The sequence below is a fragment of the Ictalurus punctatus genome, chromosome 15 (genome assembly GCF_001660625.3).
Source record: "Ictalurus punctatus breed USDA103 chromosome 15, Coco_2.0, whole genome shotgun sequence".
In the NCBI taxonomy this organism is placed as follows: Eukaryota; Metazoa; Chordata; class Actinopteri; order Siluriformes; family Ictaluridae; genus Ictalurus; species Ictalurus punctatus.
In genome coordinates, this window is record NC_030430.2 from 2547233 (window position 1) to 2568766 (window position 21534).

The window sequence follows — 21534 nt, forward strand, 5'->3', positions numbered from 1 at the left end:
ACATCGAGCTACCCCCCCAATACCAATCACATCCACAGCTCACACATCAAGCTACCCCCCCATACCAATCACATCCACTGCTCACACATCAAGCTAACCCCCCATACCAATCACATCCACAGCTCACACATCAAGCTACCCCCCATACCAATCACATCCACTGCTCACACGTCGAGCTACCCCCCCATACCAATCACATCCACTGCTCACACATCAAGCTACCCCCCCCAATTCCAATCACATCCACTGCTCACACATCGAGCTAACCCCCCCAATACCAATCACATCCACAGCTCACACATCGAGCTACCCCCCCATACCAATCACATCCACAGCTCACACATCAAGCTACCCCCCCCAATACCAATCACATCCACTGCTCACACATCAAGCTACCCCCCCATACCAATCACATCCACTGCTCACACATCAAGCTAACCCCCCCCCCATACCAATCACATCCACAGCTCACACATCAAGCTAACCCCCCCATACCAATCACATCCACTGCTCACACATCAAGCTACCCCCCCCAATACCAATCACATCCACTGCTCACACATCAAGCTACCCCCCCATACCAATCACATCCACTGCTCACACATCGAGCTACCCCCCCAATACCAATCACATCCACAGCTCACACATCAAGCTACCCCCCCATACCAATCACATCCACTGCTCACACATCAAGCTAACCCCCCATACCAATCACATCCACTGCTCACACATCAAGCTACCCCCCCCATACCAATCACATCCACTGCTCACACATCGAGCTACCCCCCCCAATACCAATCACATCCACAGCTCACACATCAAGCTACCCCCCATACCAATCACATCCACTGCTCACACGTCGAGCTACCCCCCCATACCAATCACATCCACTGCTCACACATCAAGCTACCCCCCCCAATTCCAATCACATCCACTGCTCACACATCGAGCTAACCCCCCCAATACCAATCACATCCACAGCTCACACATCGAGCTACCCCCCCATACCAATCACATCCACAGCTCACACATCAAGCTACCCCCCCCAATACCAATCACATCCACTGCTCACACATCAAGCTACCCCCCCATACCAATCACATCCACTGCTCACACATCAAGCTAACCCCCCATACCAATCACATCCACTGCTCACACATCAAGCTACCCCCCCCATACCAATCACATCCACTGCTCACACATCGAGCTACCCCCCCCAATACCAATCACATCCACAGCTCACACATCAAGCTACCCCCCATACCAATCACATCCACTGCTCACACGTCGAGCTACCCCCCCATACCAATCACATCCACTGCTCACACATCAAGCTACCCCCCCCAATTCCAATCACATCCACTGCTCACACATCGAGCTAACCCCCCCAATACCAATCACATCCACAGCTCACACATCGAGCTACCCCCCAATACCAATCACATCCACTGCTCACACATCAAGCTAACCCCCCCATACCAATCACATCCACTGCTCACACATCAAGCTACCCCCCCCAATACCAATCACATCCACAGCTCACACATCAAGCTACCCCCCCATACCAATCACATCCACTGCTCACACATCAAGCTAACCCCCCCCCATACCAATCACATCCACAGCTCACACATCAAGCTAACCCCCCCATACCAATCACATCCACTGCTCACACATCAAGCTACCCCCCCCAATACCAATCACATCCACTGCTCACACATCAAGCTACCCCCCCATACCAATCACATCCACTGCTCACACATCGAGCTACCCCCCCAATACCAATCACATCCACAGCTCACACATCAAGCTACCCCCCCATACCAATCACATCCACTGCTCACACATCGAGCTACCCCCCCCAATACCAATCACACCCACAGCTCACACATCAAGCTACCCCCCATACCAATCACATCCACTGCTCACACGTCGAGCTACCCCCCCATACCAATCACATCCACTGCTCACACATCAAGCTACCCCCCCCAATTCCAATCACATCCACTGCTCACACATCGAGCTAACCCCCCCAATACCAATCACATCCACAGCTCACACATCGAGCTACCCCCCCATACCAATCACATCCACAGCTCACACATCAAGCTACCCCCCCCAATACCAATCACATCCACTGCTCACACATCAAGCTACCCCCCCATACCAATCACATCCACTGCTCACACATCAAGCTAACCCCCCATACCAATCACATCCACTGCTCACACATCAAGCTACCCCCCCCATACCAATCACATCCACTGCTCACACATCGAGCTACCCCCCCCAATACCAATCACATCCACAGCTCACACATCAAGCTACCCCCCATACCAATCACATCCACTGCTCACACGTCGAGCTACCCCCCCATACCAATCACATCCACTGCTCACACATCAAGCTACCCCCCCCAATTCCAATCACATCCACTGCTCACACATCGAGCTAACCCCCCCAATACCAATCACATCCACAGCTCACACATCGAGCTACCCCCCCCATACCAATCACATCCACTGCTCACACATCAAGCTAACCCCCCCAATTCCAATCACATCCACTGCTCACACATCAAGCTACCCCCCAATACCAATCACATCCACTGCTCACACATCAAGCTACCCCCCCATACCAATCACATCCACTGCTCACACATCAAGCTAACCCCCCCATACCAATCACATCCACTGCTCACACATCAAGCTACCCCCCCCAATACCAATCACATCCACAGCTCACACATCAAGCTACCCCCCCATACCAATCACATCCACTGCTCACACATCAAGCTACCCCCCCCAATACCAATCACATCCACTGCTCACACATCAAGCTACCCCCCCCCCCACACACACAAAAGAAAGAAACATGCGCAATATCCTTAATGCCTCACTCCAACATGCAGGAAATACTGCTCCTTGGAAATTCTGGAAATACATGTTCCATATCTATACACTGGTAATGTGTGGAGGCGGGCCAAATGAAAACCTTAAAAGCACTACTTACAAAAAAATAAATGAAGGGATTTTTTTCCCCCTAGAGGAATCTGGAGTGCAATGACATAGAACAAAGAAGAAGAAAAAAGATACATGTTTGGGACACCTATTTGCAATAAACAATGCAACTAATAATAATAATAATAATAATAATAATAATAATAATAATTTCATTTGATTTACCCCCATACAAAAGATTCCAGATGAAGCTGTTAACGGTCACTGCTGTACGCTGGGAAAATGACACGAGTGTTATAATTGAGGAAGACTTCACATGACTTTTTTTAAGCTATTAATCCTGGCTACTGACTAAAGTAGTTCCACGACATTAAAAGAGGGAGAACAAGGCTTGAAATGGCTTGAATTTGGGGGGCGGTTACCATGAACAGCTCCATGTTTGTCTTTTATTAGCAACCAGCAAGTGAGCTAACGGTGATGAACCACGTATATATTCTTCCTCGGCAAAACAGTGAACTGTATAGTCAGTGTTCTAGATTTAACGTGTGTGTGTGTGTATTATATATATATATATATATATATATATATATATATATATATATATATATATATATATATATACACACACACACACACACACACACACATATATACATATATAAAAAAAAAATCACACACACACACACGTCTCTGTATGTTGATTTATTGATTAAAGGTAAGATGTGCTACTTTGTGAACTATACAAATGACTACAATTAACAAATTTCATGTCATACTTTTTATCCATTTAGAGTTACATTTAAATGTTGTGGAACATCTACGAACGTTAGTTCCCATTGACCGATGACTTAACTGTTACTATAGCGGTTATAAAAGTCTTTCCCCCAGCCTCTCTATTTTCCCTTTTGAAGTTAATAAGACACGCACACAAAATAAATAAATCCCTTATGTAATGTTACTGAGAAACTAAACTTCTCGGTCGTGAAGACTTTCTCACGGGGGAAAACTTCTTCCATAAAGGACAAATGTTTCCAGATGTCACAATATCCACAAATCATACATTTTTATATGCTTGTTATTTCTTTCATTACCAGCACCTACGAATTAGTTGTTGCTATAGAAACGATAACGTGCTAGATCGAGTGCAGGAACAGAAACCTGTGATTTGAATTACAGCTGGGTCCACTGTCAGAGCGACGGTTAGAGAAAGTTAATATTGTTTTTCTGACAATTACGTAATGAGAAAACTTACAGAGCTGCAGCATTCACTTTGTCTCTCTCCCCATGAATGGATAGGACATCACAAATATCTGATTTTGAAGCCGTGTACGGAAACGTACCGTTTTACCGTTTTACAGCGATATCTTTGGACACTGTAATACCAGTGACTCTGTCCCAGCTGCAGTAGTGGCTCAACCACAGCTAGTGATTCAGTGCACAAAACCACCCTCTGTGTGTGTGTGTGTGTGTGTGTGTGTGTGTGTGTGTGTGTGTGTGTGTGTGTGTGTGTGTGTGTGTGTGTGTGTGTGTGAGTGAGAGAGAGAGAGACGTGTATTTAAACTGACTTGAACGGAACACACACATTAAGTTAACACTGAGGTTGTTTCAAGTTCAGTGCTCTTGCCATTTTGTGTATTTGTTATTACTTATTAGTCCTGTGAAGTTAAACCCGGGCCAGTCACAGCTTCAGGCCAAATGAAGTAACCATGAGCCTCTAACACCTGGGCACGCAATGTAGCACACACGCGTTACCTCGCATGGCTGTCTCCCCCTGGTGGCCAAGATTTGGAACAGCAGATTAAAAAAATTAAATAAATAAATAAATAAATAAATAAATAAAGCAAGCAGACCTGTCAGCAAGTTGTTATTCTATTTATCAAGACAGATTACATCAATAAGCGAGGCTCCATCGGCTTGCAGGACGCTTCTAGAAAAACACACCGCTCAGACTGCTGCACTGTTTGCTACTAAAACACCCTGCTGTCATAATAGCGATTGACGGGAGTCGAACCCAGACCTCAATCTGACCGGCAAATCTTGAAAAATTGCCAACACTCTCCATTCAAACTGACGGAATTTGAGCCATTTTGCCAAGAAGAACAGGCAAAAAATATCGGGCTCCAGATGTGCAAAGCCGATAGAGATATAACCAACCCCCCCCAAAAAAAAAAAAAAAAAAAATCCGTCTCAGCTGTAACTGCAGCCAAATATGGTTAATCCAAGGGGAGTGAATACTTATGTAATCAATGAATGTCTGTTTTTTTTTGTTGGTTTAAGAATTCTAACGTTTTCCCACCTTGAAATACTACACAGTTTTTCTCTTTCTGCAGTTCAGTCAATTCAAACATGGCATGTATTTATTTATTTATTTGTTTGTTTTTATGCGAGCTTCTCAATGCACAAATTGAGAACAGCTATAGCGCTGAATGAAATGCCACGCTCTGGATATCTGGACCGACAAATAAGAGAAAATAATGGACGAAATGCACAAAATGTTTTAAACTAGTCATTGATCTAAATCATCGAGCAGCAACTCCATGGTCAGGTGGTGATGATGATTTCTATGTGCACTTGGCAAAGTTCTGTTCACCTCTTCCTATTGGCAGGTTTCTGACCAGTGGATAAATGAGTTTTGGTACATTTTAGGCCTACGTGCCCCTCAGCCAGTGTTTTTTTGCTTTGTTTAAATACAGGGGTGCTTGAAAGTTTGTGAACCCTTTAGAATTTTCTAGATTTCTGCAAAAATATGCTCTAAAACATTATCAGATTTTCACACAAGTCCTAAAAGTAGATAAGGACAACCCAAATAAACGAATGGTACAAAAGTTATTATACATGGTTATTTACTTATTGAGGAGATATCTGCGAGTGGCAAAAGTATGTGAACCTTTGGATCAGTATCTGGTGTGACCCCCTTGTACAGCAATAACTGCAACTAAACATTTCTGGTAAGAGTTGATCACATCGGCTTGGAGGAGTTTCAGCCCGTTCCTCGGTACAGAACGGCTTCAGCTCTGAGATGTTGGTGTGTTTCCTCACATGAACTGCTTGCTTCAGGTTCTTCCACAACATTCCTATTGGATTAAATTCAGGACTTTGACTCGGCCGTTCCAAAACATTCACTTTATTCTTCTTTAACCGTTCTTTGGTAGAACGACTCGTGAGATTCAGTTCATGGACAGATGTCCTGACATTTTCGTTTACAATTAACCGGTATAGTTCAGAATTCATTGTTCCGTCAGTGATGGCAAGCCGTCCAGCAAAACCCAAACCATGATGTTACCACCACCGTGTTTAGCAGAGGGGATAAGTATTCAACTTTCAAACTCGTAACTCTTGTCATTTAAACCAAAAAGTTCCATTTTGGTCTCATCTCTCCACAAAACATTTTTCCAGTAGCCTTCTGCCTTGTCCACGTGATCTTTAGCAAACTGCAGACGTGCAGCGATGTTCTGTTTGGAGAGCAGTGGCTTTCTCCTTGCACCCCTGCCATGCACACCATTGTTGTCCAGTGTTCTCCTGATGCTGGACTCATGAACATTCACATTAGCCAATGTGAGAGAGACCTTTAGTTGCTTAGAAGTTACCCTGGTTCCTTTGTGCCGTCACAGAATATTACACGTACTGCTCTTGGAGTGATCTTTGTTGGTCTCCGCTCCTGAGGAGAGTAAAAATGGTCTTGAATTTCCTCCATTTGCACACAATCTGTCTGACTGTGGATTGGTGGAGTCCAAACTCTTTAGAGATGGTTTTGTACCATTTTCCAGCCCGATGAGCATCAACAGCTCTTTTTCTGAGGTCCTCAGAAATCTCCTTCGTTCGTGCCATGACACACTTCCACAAAGAGCCTGCGCAGTTCAGACTTTGATAGATCCCGGTTCTTTAAACGAAACCGAGCGCTCGACGTGAAACTTTATTTATCCCTTCCGTTTCTCCCTTATTAACATCACAAAGGAGAAACGACTGGTTAAAAGTGCTCCCCAACGTAATGGAGAACAGGAACTAGCTCGCCTCGTGAACATTCCGCTACATTAAACATAACTATAAACAGTTAGAAATCATCATGTGCCGTTCACTAATGAATTAAAATTGCAATTGTTGGCTGTCGCTGTGGTATGTGAGGCATTAAACACTTCATGATGTGAGATGAAGGAACCCAAGTGTGGGGACATGAATAAAAAAATTAAAAAAAAAGAAAAAAAAAAGAAATATATATATATATATATATATATATATATATATATATATATATATATATATATATATATATATATATATATATATATATATATATATATATATATATATATATATATATATTTAAGCTGATGTATCTTATTACCTCGTCGCAACTCTTACTCTCCACGGTTTACGCAAAACAAGCGCATCGTGTAGCGCTACTGCTGTGGCAGTGTTACATTATAGGCTCAAAGGTAAGGTTGTGTGTACATAAGGGCTTTATTTTCTGTCCAGAATGTTCAGCCTATTTTCTCATCTTGATGAAGTGGTTGTTGACCGGAACAGAGGAAGGGTGAGAGAGAGAGATAACAGAACACACACAGGCTAACTTTGTGAGAAATACTGTCCATATTTATTAGTAATAAAGCCTTGACTCACCACACAAACACATAGAAGGCAAAAGCCAGAGAATGAGACTGACTGTCTGTGTGTCTGTGTGCGTGTGTGTGGTAATAATTCAGCCAGGACCCTCCACAGAGCTGTGTAAAGAATGTGTGGCCCGACCAGCTCTTACCTTGGAGGCCCGACGGCGCTCGCTGCAGTCAGGATGCTGACACTCCACACACTCCTCCTCCTGGGCAGCCTTCTCATCTGGAACAATACAGCAAGTGATGTCGTTAATTCAGCCGGTCTTAAATCAGAGGAGTTCACACACAAAACACATCACACAATCACGCACACATACTGGAATACATGCCATCAAAAGCAAAGGGGGGGGGTGCAAGGAGAGAGCGCAATGACATTTGACTATCGGATCAAAAAAGAAACAGGTCATTGTAGACTAGATTAAGGCCCAAGTAAGGACTGCGGAGTGAATACGGGTCTGTGGTGGAGGGGGAAGGATTAAAGGAAGATTAAAGAGGGGAAACAAGAATATAAAAAAGAAAGAAAAAAAAAAAAAAAAAAAAAAAAAGGACAGGAATCCTGATACAGTATGGCCATCCTGCTTCTGGTGAAGGACGAGTCCGATTCAGTTCTATTCTATTTCTATAGCGCTTTTTATAAACCAACATTGCCGCAAAGCAGCGTTATAGAAATCTGGATATAGATTCAGGTCTCTATGAGCAAGGTAGAGAGGAGAGTGGCGAGGAAAAACTCCAACACGACACGAGAAAGAAAAGCTGAGAAGAACCGACGCCAAAAGGGAAACCGTCCTTTTCCGGATGGTACGAGATAGTGGAATTATAAATCATCACACTTCTACAAGTGTGTACTATAAAGTAGGACAAAAATAGCACGAAATATTTTGCAGGGATGTTCAGTATGAGCGTCATGGTCTTTATGAATACAGCAGCAGTTACAAGCATCCCAGTGAGACTACCTTCTGAGGGCTTGGGTAGTGAAATCTTTAGGGTGTCCACATGTGTCTTTCCATAGCAGCAGAAAGTGAGTCACAAGTGCAGCAGAAGAACTTGCATCAGAATGAATCAGGCAAGTCTAAATGGAAGAGGAATATCTGGGGCCAGACACTTCAAGGACACTTTTCAGGGTGTAGTCCATTTGAATCGAACCCTGGTGTGTTTACGTCCTCAGAGCGGTTCATTTGGAAACCTTTTTGCTTGTAACACAACACGCGATCTTCTTGGGTTAGAGTCCACCAACTTAACACATCTTGATTTGGCGATTTTATTATGTGCAAAACCGCTCAAGATCAATCAGACTGCGAGGGGATCTCCTGTGCTCAGCCCTCCCAGAGTCTTTCCACAGGTTTCGATAAGCTTTAGAGCTGGGGTCTAACAACGCCATTCCAAAACATTGATCTTTTTATTTATTAAGCCTGCAGGTTTGTTTGTTTGTTTGTTTGTTTGTTTTAAATACAGAAGTGCTATGTAGCTGGAGCTCTGCTTGCAAACCTAATTTGGAGATCCGATTAAACACAGGAAGGAGCTGGATAGCATAAACACAACAGTAGGCAGTTGGAGCAGACGAAGCATTTTGCATAAGCTGGTAATGTTGATGATCTCAAACTGCATTTGGCAACACAAATGACAGCTTTACAAATGTCCAAACTGAAGGTGGAGGGTCAGTGGAGAACTACGTGCAGCAAGTTGAGTAAAGAAACTGGTCCGGGCAAGAGACTTCTTAGATAGGCAGTAATTTTAGCTTTAGCATGAGTCAGTGGATGGTAATGACTAGGTGTGAAGAGTAGCGACAGTCTAAGTCAGCAAGTTCTCTCTTCTGCTCTCTCGCTCAGACAGGAATTCGTGACTTCAGCGCTGCTGATTAAGCCCAAAGCACACAAATAAAACCGTGCTACAAGCTCCCGCAGCCACATGCACACGTGTGATGGCAATGAGGTAGAACGTTGAAGAGCGAAAGCCAGGGCTCTTTCCTTTTAGAAAAGTAGTCACACCCAAAAACCAAAAAAAATAATTAAAAAAAAAAAAAAAAGCCAAGTTTGAGTGACTATGTGAGACTGGTTCGACAAAAGGAACGTTTTAACCGTTGGGCACATCAACCAATACCAATATTTGCTTTAATCGGGGTTTCAATCCTGGTCCTGCACTGAATAATTCAGCACTTGCCCCAGATGGCACGCCGCAATAAACTCGTCAATTGATTAACAAGAAAAAAAGACCAAGCCTATTGCCCATCAACCTCCCATGAATCCCCCATTAAAGGGATTGTAAACACCTGATGAGCTCAATGTCTAGAACAGAAAGACTCCAGGACCAGCACCATTGGGAACTAGCATATAAACTCAAGATTTTTAAGGGATCAATTACAACACCACGCATCCTCAGTTGCCCCAGACACAGCCCTGAAATGTCTATATTGTTGCCTTTAGTGTAACAAGTGCAGCACTGAGAATCAAACCCTCTGTGGATGTGGTTCTCAAAAGAATTAACTCTCCAACCACAATATTTCCTATTTGAAACTTAACACAAAATACTATAAAACTGACCAAAAATACAACAATAAAAAAGTAGTAGCTGACAGCGTTGACGGGATGCTTCCCCCACCAACAAGTCTAATACTTTTAGCCACATGATCTCGCTGTGACCTTGATCTGCCGGTTACAACGATACTTCCATATAAAATCCTACAAACATTCAACCACTTGTTCTTGAAATATATCTCACAGAATCTTGGATGGACAACCTGAAAGGGCATGATTAAAATGTTGATCAATCAAATTAATTTGACCTTTGAAAGTCAAATTGAATCAAAGACAATGCAATGTGTACTCACGGGTTTTTACCAGACAGATAAAGAAAAAAAAAAAGAAAAAAAAAAAAAAAGTCTATAATTTGGAGAAAAACCTCATTCTTTGTTGACTGAAACCCTGGCTTTCAACACTGCTCAAATGCAGAAGCCAAGACGGCCACATTGATTTTGTGCTCCACAACCATTTCACTGATGATCTGTAAGCATGTTCTGGGTCATTAGCTAAACCACCAGCCACAAAGCATCAAGCCATAACCATTGACATATTTTATAGTGAACATTTCCTTGTTTGCAGTTCACGTTTTCAGAATAACACGGTGGTGAAAAAGTTGATCTCCAAAAAAGTTTCACGTTTCTGACCACAGCACAATTCCAGGTCTTGTTCAAACGCTGCTTGATGAGGTTCAGGAGCTGCAAGATCAAATATAATAGATTTGGAAAACCCAACAATCAATTAAAAGATTCTCAAACAGATCTTTTCCTTTCTTCACCATCTTCCTCACTGTATGTGGGGCACCCCCTTCCTGGCAAAACTTTAACTGCGCCACAAATTTTTTCACCTGATCATCTGCCATGGACAGACCATCAATTCATTAGCCATCTCGCCGGCCAAGTAAAAGCTCCAATGTGTTTCCCATGCTCACGTTTTGGTTGCCTGGAAACTTATAGCACATCGTTACTCTACAGCTAAGTTATAGTGTTCTGTCCTCGTGACACGCCTAATTTAGTCGTCAATCCTGTCTAGAATCTTTACTTTCGGTCAACACGTGACTAGGTGTAGTAAGCTGGAGAGAGTTGAGTCAAATCATTGGACTTAAAAAGGGGGAGACCCTATATAAAAAGCGCTGTAATCCATACCGTGTTCTCCCGATTTAAAATAAGCCTGAAAGTCTGCACTTTGAGCTCATATTGATCGCATGACAATAACTTTGCCAATGTCCAAATATTTTTGGACCTGGCTGAATGTAGTGCAGCAGGTGGAATGGTTCAGAAGCATGTACGATAGTTAAAGGATCGTGGTAACTGCCCACCGAATGCAGAGTCAACGTCGTTTTGCGAAAGTCAAGACAAAATCTGTTTGTCCCAGATGTTCGGGCTAATGATTAGTGAATATTGTCAACAGGTAGTGCATTTTCCTGACTTGCATAGGCCAACAACTATACTTTACAGTACGGCCAAAAGGGGCACACGAGGAACACCCATTTGAGGGTCTTCCGCAAAACTGTTGCCACAAAGTCGAAAACACGGTTGTCTACAAAGTCTTTGTATGCTGCAGCATTAAGGAGTTCCTTTTCCAGCAAGACAATGCCATGAATACATGGTTTACCAGTGTTTGTGTGGAAGACCTCGAGTGGCCTGCACAGAGCCCTGATCCCACCCCCACTCAACACCTCTGGGATGATTTGGAACACCAACTTGGGACCAGGTCTTCTTGCTGGACGGTGGTGGGCAACCCCTTGTGCTCTTGTCGCTGAATGAGCACAAATCCCCCAAGCCTTGGTCCAAATTTTGTGGAAAGCCTTCTCAGAGGAGTGGAGGCTGTTACAGCAGCAAAGAGGAACAATTCGATATTAATGCTCACGGTTTTGGAATGAGATGTTCGATATTCAGGTGTCCACAGATTTGATATTGTGCTGAAAGCGCTTTGGTTCCCCCCGTGTTAACGGATGACAAATGAATTTTACGTGTCTGCAACCTTGCACTTATACCTCAGGAAACAAGAAGTGGTCAGAACTCAACATCAGAGAGCCTGGAAATTAAAAGCTATTTTAAAAAATAATAATAATACAAGGAAGACAATGTCCTTGCATACATTATAAATGGTACTTGGAGGTACCAATAATTTTGCCACATATTACGGTTATTTCTTTAAGAAAAATGAACTTTTAAATCATTGTGTGTAAAGTTTATTTCATAAAATATTGATTGATTGATTGATTATTTAGATGGATGTCCTTAAGGTACAAGCCATCATCATCATCCCAAACAAGGCTAGCCTTTTTCAGCCTTGAAAAAAAGACCCACATTTCAATTGTAGGAGAACGATGGTCTTCTTCCAGCCAGCTTTGATACGTTTTTTTTTCCTACATGTGGTAGGAGATTCCTTCCCCAGTCTGAATCCCGGTCTCCTGCTCCAGCTGCCCGTTAGCAGGAAGCCGTACACAGTGAAGACTGAAGGCAGGTTACGTGGGAAGGCTTCACCCGCAAAACAGACAGCACGGAACAAAGGGTTTCCTTCAGCTACCAGGACAAAAGCTGAGACGCTAATTCATTTCACTGATACAACACCGGCTGGACAAAAGCACCGTGTGAACAATATCTCGTGAGTGAACTTTGGTTTTTGAGTCAAGAGTGACCTTTGAACAATTAGATCACGTCAAAAATCTCTACGGTCCAAATAGTTTAGAAATAGTTCCATGCGAGTCTGTACAGGATTTTGTAGGAGCATTTTTGCGATTGTTGCTGCCAAAAAAGTTCGATTTCGCTGCGGCGTTTTTCAAAATTTGCAATGCAACTTGCGAGGTTTTTCACAGTGTTTCGCAGCGACGTCTGTTGGTAAATGAGACCTTTTAGCTGCACTCATGTTCGACACACGTGGATCGAAGAGGGCTTTGACAGGATGAGTGTTGGGATTCCGTCATATGGTGTGTCTTGGCCCAAAAATCTGCGGCACTGTTCAAAAATCGCAAGCTCCTCTGAATACTGCGGAGTGTGCACGATTTTGCTTTCATTTCCGCGATCGCAAAACCCTAGAGGGACTGCCATGTCAGTCACCAGACAAATAGCAAGAAGCCAGATGCTATTTATATGCACGGTTTCTGGATGGATTATTAATAATAATAAAAAAAAAATTAAAAAGCAATAGTACATTCACAAATAGCTGGTGAAGGTGTGAAAACGTTCGAAGGAACGAGTCATTTAAGGCAAAGAATGGAAAATCCGAATGAGATGCTCCTCCTGCACCGTCGGTGGAAAACGTGGCCTAGCATACGGTCTCTTTGTTCCGTTCAAAAAGATCCCAGCTGCAGCTGCCTGTAGTGGCACTGAGGCTTAAGTGAAGCTGTGTTTGATGTTAGCGCAGCCTGCAAAATGATTCACACCATTACGCTTCTTCTAAACACAGATGCACCCACGGAAGTGGGGAAACAAAAAAGAAATCTATAAACAAAGACAGCAGAAACCCTCTCATCTCCAGGTCTCAAGCTCAGACCGCTGGAAAAGCATAATGAGAGTCCATGAGCCAGCCAGACACTGTTGTTGCTTAAAAAGTTTCCACAGGGAACTCTGGATAAACTCGAGCACCATGTGTACCCATCTACTGTTTCTACTAAATGCAGGATTAGACGATAGAGCTCACTGAAAACAAGAATATATACATTTGCTCGTCTGGGGCCGACACTGTTATCCGCAACGACTTAGAATTGAGATGAGATACAACTGAGCAGATGGGCGTTAACTGTCCTAATCAAGGATCCAACCATGGCATGTTCTTCCGGCATCATCTTCTTCTTTACCGTTCTGAGGCCTGTTGCACGAAGGGAGTTGAACAAACCGTAAGTTTTGAGTTGACAAAACCAAACAAATCAAACATGGGTTATTTTTTAAGATGGATAGGTTTCGAGATGTTGGTTATGAACTCTGTCAACCCACGTTTTAACCTCGAATCAAAGTTTACTCATCATGCGCGTGCACATAAAAACCAGACGTTTACTGCAAAACAGCCAACAGCATTCAAAATGGGGGGGGGGGGGGGGGGCGTTTGAGATGTGCAAGAAAGAGCAAAAGATGATTGCGCAGACCGTTACGGTTGCCAAAGCTAGGGGGCACTGATAGTGGAACACTGCCGATTGTGCAAATGTGTGGGTTGATTAATAAACAGATTGAAAACTTTTAATCCCAACATATTTCACGTAATTTCATTTCATGTACAGTATCTCAAAAGAGTGAGTACACCCCTCACATTTTTGTAAATATTTGATGATATCTTTTCATGTGACAACACTGAAGAAATGACACTTTGCTACAATGTAAAGTAGTGAGTGTACAGCTTGTGTAACAGTGTAAATTTGCCGTCCCCTCAAAATAACTCAACACACAGCCATTAATGTCTAAACCGCTGTCAACAAAAGTGAGTACACCCCTAAGTGAAAATGTCCAAATTGGGCCCAATTAGACATTTTCCCTCCCCGGTGTCATGGGACTTGTTAGTGTTACAAGGTCTCAGGTGTGAATGGGCAGCAGGTGTGTTAAATTTGGTGTCATCGCTCTCACACTCCCTCATACTGGTCACTGGAAGTTCAACATGGCACCTCATGGCAAAGAACTCTGAGGATATGAAAAAAAAAAAAAAAAAAAAAAAAAAAAAAAAAAGAATTGTTGCTCTACATAAAGATGGCCTAGGCCAAGAAGATTGCCAAGACCCTGACACTGAGCTGCAGCACGGTGGCCAAGACCATACAGCGGTTTAACAGGACAGGTTCCACTCAGAACAGTCCCCGCCATGGTCCACCAAAGAAGTTGAGTGCACGCGCTCAGCGTCATATCCAGAGGTTGTGTTTGGGAAATAGACGTATGAGTGCTGCCAGCATTGCTGCAGAGGTTGAAGGGGTGGGGGTTCAGCCTGTCAGTGCTCAGACCATACGCCGCACACGGCATCAAATCGGTCTGCATGGCTGTCGTCCCAGAAGGAAGCCTCTTCTAAAGATGATGCACAAGAAAGCCTGCAAACAGTTTGCTGAAGACGAGCAGACTAAGGACATGGATTACTGGAACCATGTCCTGTGGTCTGATGAGACCAAGATTAACTTATTTGTTTCAGATGGTGTCAAGCGTGTATGGCAGCAACCAGATGAGGAGTACAAAGACAAGTGTGCCTTGCCTACAGTCAAGCATGGTGGTGGGAGTGTCATGGTCTGGGGCTGCAGGAGTGCTGCCGGCACTGGGGAGCTACAGTTCACTGAGGGAACCATGAATGCCAACATGTACTGTGACATACTGAAGCAGAGCATGATCAGTATGCAGTATTCCGGCATGATAACGACCCCAAACACACCTCCAAGATGACCACTGCCTTGCTAAAGAAGCTGAGGGTGAAGGTGATGAACTGGCCAAGCACGTCTCCAGACCTAAACCCTATTGAGCATCTGTGGGGCATCCTCAAACGGAAGGTGGAGGAACACAAGGTCTCTAACATCCACCAGCTCCGTGATGTCGTCATGGAGGAGTGGAAGAGGACTCCAGTGGCAGCCTGTGAAGCTCTGGTGAACTCCATGCCCAAGAGGGTTAAGGCAGTGCTGGAAAATAATGGTGGCCACACAAAATATTGACACTTTGGGCCCAATTTGGACATTTTCACTTAGGGGTGTACTCACTTTTGTTGCCAGCGGTTTAGACATTAATGTCTGTGTGTTGAGTTATTTTGAGGAGATAGCAAATTTACACTGTTACACAAGCTGTACACTCACTACTTTACATTGTAGCAAAGTGTCATTTCTTCAGTGCTGTCACATGAAAAGATATCATCAAATATTTACAAAACTGCGAGGGGTGTACTCACTTTTGTGAGATGCTGTAAATTGTTTGAATCAAATATCAATTTGTGAAAATATGTTCGGACAGGAATAATGCCACCACATGAAAACCTGTACCAACTTCTGAAAATCAATATCTTTCGTACAGATATATCGTATCAGGAAAAGCCAGGGGGTTGTATCTATCCCTAAAAAAATCCACAGGAATCTCCACAAACGGTGACGTCATCGCCACAAACACTAAAGGGGTAACTTTGATGCATCAGATTTATACATCACTTTGCTCAAAGCTGATTTGGGTTTGTGATTTGTTACCCAAAATAAAACCTGCCCTAGAGCAGGATAGCCATGTAGCGTACATGACCATGATGATGAAAACCACTTAAAACTGATCCACCTTGTTGAGACCTAAAAACCAGAATTTGCTCAAACTAAACACAAACTTGGATACCTGGGTAGCCACCGAGTCCAGCAGACCTCTGAGCTGTGACGAGAACAGTCCGTACTCCCCAGAAATAATTATGTGCGCTTTACACTGGGTAGCAAAGCCGGGGCCTGGCCAAGCAAGGACATGCTGAGAGCAAACACCGTGCCGTGAAATTACGGTCTTCTGCAACACGGCCATTTTCTGCCGCTGAAGCGTCTCAAAGGGAGAACTTTTAAGCACTCGATTTATAGCTCTTCGAAGCATCTTCCAACCATCTCGATTTTAGAATGAACACATGGGCCAAGCAGCAAAAATTCCCCCTCGCTGCCACCAATTTCACTCAAGCCAAGCGCACTCTACGCGACTACACGATTTCAAGTCGCCGAATAACACCTCTGCGTTTAGAGTGAATAGTTCGTCCACACAATTTTCTCAGTCCACGAGTAATTGCCGTGACTTCAAGCATGTTTCGTGTCTCGCAGATGAACCCTGGAGTGAGAAACCCTCTGCAACTACAGTGATAAAAGTAACGGACAGTTAGAGAGAGAAAATCTAATTCATCCGCTCTAATCATATACATCCATTTATGAGGGAGGGCAAAATTTGGCGTACCCAAATTCTTGTTTCTGTACCAAATAACGACAATGCCACAAAGTCCTGTGAGAATACAGGATTCGGGGATCAGGCGTGCTTCAGCGGACATCTCTCCAGGTCAAAGTCTGTGTAGTGTGTGTGGCTTGATCATGCAGCGTGAACACCTCTACACCCAACAAACAACTGATTGCGAGCGATTAAAATCGTCTAGTGTGAAAGGGTCAGCAGGATTTTGAAAGATTAGACCGATTTGGTCAAATTTAGAGATACAGATGCAAACAAATGCTGGCACTTTGAACTGTAAGAGGGTTTAAAAAACAAACGCTTTAAAGAAGTAAGCACTTTATCATCACTGTCGTTTGGAACGCGCCTACAAATTGGCCGCATAGGCTTCATCACTTTAGAATAAACCAGCTAGACATTTCGCAAAAAAGAGACGGAAATTCATTTGTAAACACAGACATGAAAACTCCTTTAAAAAAAAATCCCATTAAAATCTGACTTGAAGCTGTTATTTATCTAATTTATCTAGTGTTCCCCATACACGAGTGATAATCCCATTTACTACTCTGTTCCAAGAAATCAATGGGCCTTGGACCAGAAAATGGTGAGAGTGGAGCGAGGGAGCGAGTGTGCGAGAGCGAGCACAGAGAGGGGAGGGGGCAGAGCAGGAGTATCGTAAACTAATGAGAGAGAATACGACATTCTCCTTACCCCAAGTTTGGTTGCTAGCCACCAACTCCTAGCTGTAATGATGCCCACAATTTGTTGTTCATTAGCAGTTAGTTTGTGCAAGTTCATGACACGGCCTGTCAGAAAGCCCCTAATATTCACATGCACTGATTTTCTGGATATAGCAAAACACAACCATGACCAGAGTGTTACTCTGATACTGTGCCTAAATCACACCAGCCCCTTCCCTCCAATAAACAACCTGGCCTATCAAATTCTTATTATACGTGCACGTGTAGCTTGCTTAACTCCATCACACCACGGACAGGATGCCAGACTGTCACTGGCCACCAAGCATACACATTCACTCACTCATTCACACCTAGGGGACCATTTAGAGTGCCCAAACCATTCACCAACAGGTTTCTGGAAGGTGGGAGGAAACCAGAAACCCCAGAGGAAACCTACAGTATGAGGACAAGCAGAGAACATGCGACTCCCACTCCAAAAAACTCCAACAGTAACCGTGGCAAGCAGATCTCCGTTCATAACCGAGATCTGCAACTGAGAGGCTAGAGACGCAAAGCGCTTTATCGGGAACTGAAAAGACGATCTAAAAATCAGCATTATTTATTTCTTTACATTTGCATGAGAACCATAATGTCATGCTGCAATACAGACGTTTCACTTGCACTATGTCAGGGTTAAAGGCTGATATGATGTCAGTTTGTGGCTATAGAAAGACAGTTCATCCTCTGTTGTACAGTATTAGATTGAAAATATATATATATTTTTTAAATGGAATGTTTATTTATTGGAAGCACATTTTTAATAGAAGTAACCTGGAGCTGCCGTATTAGTCCGTTAGATATTAAGCTGCATGGAATTTTAAAAACAATATAGGGGACTTACATGGAAATTCAAAAGCCAACGAAAAAAAGTTAGGTATTACATCACGCCCATAAATCCAGACTAACTCGATGCACAGCGTCTTAGAGAGGTTTCTAAGAAGAATGCAATTTAGCTTTACCATATAGATCATGAATGACATCCAGAGAGGAGGACCAGGAGTAGCGTTCTGCCCCCCGTATTGAGGACGGAAGCGTTTCCAACTCGTAGGCCCCCCGCTTCTTCCAGTAAAGGAACATGGCAAACAGTGAGGCTCCTCTGAGGTCAAAAAGAATCACTAGCTTGTACCTTAGCTAATTTCTTCAACCATTATATTGTCCAAGAACCGATATCGTGTACAAGTCTGCTCCAAATCCATGCGACTCAGGCCATCAAGTGAACGCTACTTCCAAGGTCTCGAGGAACAATCGATAGTAAATAATTCTCTATAAACCAGAAACTGGTACAGTTTCTTTCCACGGTTAAGGCAAGATCCATGGCATGCCAGTATGGCTACCCAAACAATACGCTGCGCTTCTTATCCCAAAAGAGAGTATTGTATCCATTGACAGGACTCTGGGTACGTATCTGACAACATGTTTTGATGAAGAAACTGTTCAGTCATCAGTTTTTAATTACAAACTAAAGACGAGAGTTTTAGCGCCGAAACAAAAGCAAACCTCCCAGAAATCTGCCCAGTCAACAACTTCTGCCATGAGGGACCATTCTTAAGATATCCTTCCACCATGGCAAACATGGTGCTTCCTTTGACAACTCCTCATCTTGAAAGTACGGCCCAGTTGCTAAAGCTCAACGATAGCACTGGCCAAAGAGAGAAGTGCTTGGTGTCTCATGGCAGAGGGGGCCGGCTAATAGAAGGCATTCAACCTACACGTCCAGACAAATGTTGCATTCACGACAGGATGAAATGCATGCTGGGACAGTCTGAGCCAATAGCTTTCAATATAGGTGACAAAGTACTCACTTGTACCCCACCTCCTACACAGACAGTGAACTTTTCTCATAATTTGCACAAACTTTAAAGGCCTGACATTTTTGTGCATTCATCGCACTCTGGCACCCTCTGCTTGGTGATGGATTTATGCCTTATGAATGCAGTGTGACCACGCTAATGTTTTCAGTATTTGTGTGGAAGGACAATGCAGGCTGAGGACCAGCAGACTGAGATGATAAAATGAACTGGCTGCCCTGCAAGGAAAATACTTTTGGAAGGGGAAAAAGAAAAAAAAGAAGAAAAAAAAATTGTGGCAGTGCCACAATCAGAATGACATCATATCCACTTCTCCCTGAAACAGCTTTGTTTGGGTTTAGGACACAGTAGACAGCTTGGCTTCTGCGTTTCCTAATGCTGCAAAGAGACTGAAGCACCAAGTCTTATAACAAGTCACCTCTGTGATCAACTCTCTACGGTGAGGTTGATTCATTGTTATCTGCCAGCTGGAATGGGGAAAGAATCACAGTGAGAACACACTGTGCTAGTCTGGGAAGGCAGGGACCATGTTGTACAGCAACTCAGATGTCCAATTTTGGGATAAGAAATTAGAGGGTAGGACGGCAGCCGGATGGCCACTTGGAGCTCCGCTGCACAGACATGTGGTAGTAATCTGAACCAGCTTTGAAAGTGCAGGCTTGACATGGAGCGCCAGAACTCAGTCTTTCCATTGACTTCTGCTGAAAGTGAAAGATCAGGAGTTGTACTTATAATTGCCGAAATAAAATGTCCACTCAGAGCCATATATGTAATTTCAGGAAATGTTTACTGCTGACTGTACCTCAGCGTTTATCTAAATCATTACATTTTTAATTTTGAGTCAAATGTGGTCAGTTGGCATAATAAGCATAGCTGAGGAATATTACATGCTTAATTATCTGCCACTGTCACGGCACTTTTCTTTTTTTCTTTTTTTTTTTAAATCTTCTTAAACTATCCACCTAGTTTCTCTAATTAATAGAGAAATACTTCCCTCCTGATAGATACTGCTCGTTAAGTACGTAACTGTACTTCTACGAATCTTATATGTGTATAGTAATCATACCCTAGCATCTTCGTGCAGAACCAGCACATGTTCCAAATGCCAAGACATCGTGGTTAACACATCCACTAATTGAGCCACTAGGTCCAATAGAGAATTAGTCTCCAAACTGGCAGAACACCTGGACAATATTTGCCAACAAGGTCACGTGGAACAAGCATGTGGACTTACATTAAAGTTGCCCTGAAAAGCACAGAGATATACCGCTACACTCACAAGACTGGGACAGGCAATGTTAATCTTGTAAAATTTATGTGTGGGGCATGTCACAGGGTCAGGCACCTATGTCCACCCCCACGGAGCTAACCTCTGCACGGACATGGGAACACACTGCATCTTAACGGCCACAGCAATTAAACAGTTGGTCCGTGGATCGAATGGCTATCCAGTCCAAACGACACTGCGACACATGCAACGGGCACAGCAAGAAATGATCTCTAGGCTTATCAGCATTCAAGGGCACAGGGTCAACAGATTTATTCACAGAGCAGAAAACCTGGATTCTGCAATAAGGAAACTTCAAATTACAGTTCTTGGCTACCAAATCAATCCCAGGGACCAAACCAAAGACACAGCGTCTGGTAGGGGATGCTAAATCCTGCAATCCACCTTTGAAAACAGATCCACACAGGGACTAATATGCCAGGTTGTTCTGATAACTAGTGAAAGCAGCAGTGGAAGTCAAAGTCTTGTTGACCATCTCAAGGTCTTGCCAAACATCAACAAGTAAAGCCGGGTGATCAAAGACTACAGATTTTGGCCTAGGATTATAGGAATCTTTTAAAGATTCTCAAAATTTGTCTCGGACGACCTAAACGCAGCCAAAATCGTACAGTGTGAACCCGGCGTAAGCCTTTGTGATGTAGTTACTGAATAATGCACTGGGTAGGAAGAATCAGCGTTGGAGAAGGAATTGGATAGAACAGGTGGTTAAGCCAGTCAGGGGCCCGAGCACCCTGTGTCAGAGGGTATGCAGCTCTGCCAGAAAGAACTAGAACCAA

General features: G+C 43.5%; 1 protein-coding gene across 1 annotated transcript in view; it reads right to left on the reverse strand.

Annotated features, from left to right (window-relative positions):
* The window catches only part of plekhg5b (pleckstrin homology domain containing, family G (with RhoGef domain) member 5b), a 77924-nt gene that overhangs the window by 49061 nt on the left and 7329 nt on the right, over positions 1-21534 (reverse strand). The window contains exon 3 of the mRNA XM_017487083.3: positions 7714-7790. Coding sequence (XP_017342572.1) covers positions 7714-7790 — 77 coding nt within the window. The remainder of the gene's footprint in view (positions 1-7713; positions 7791-21534) is intronic.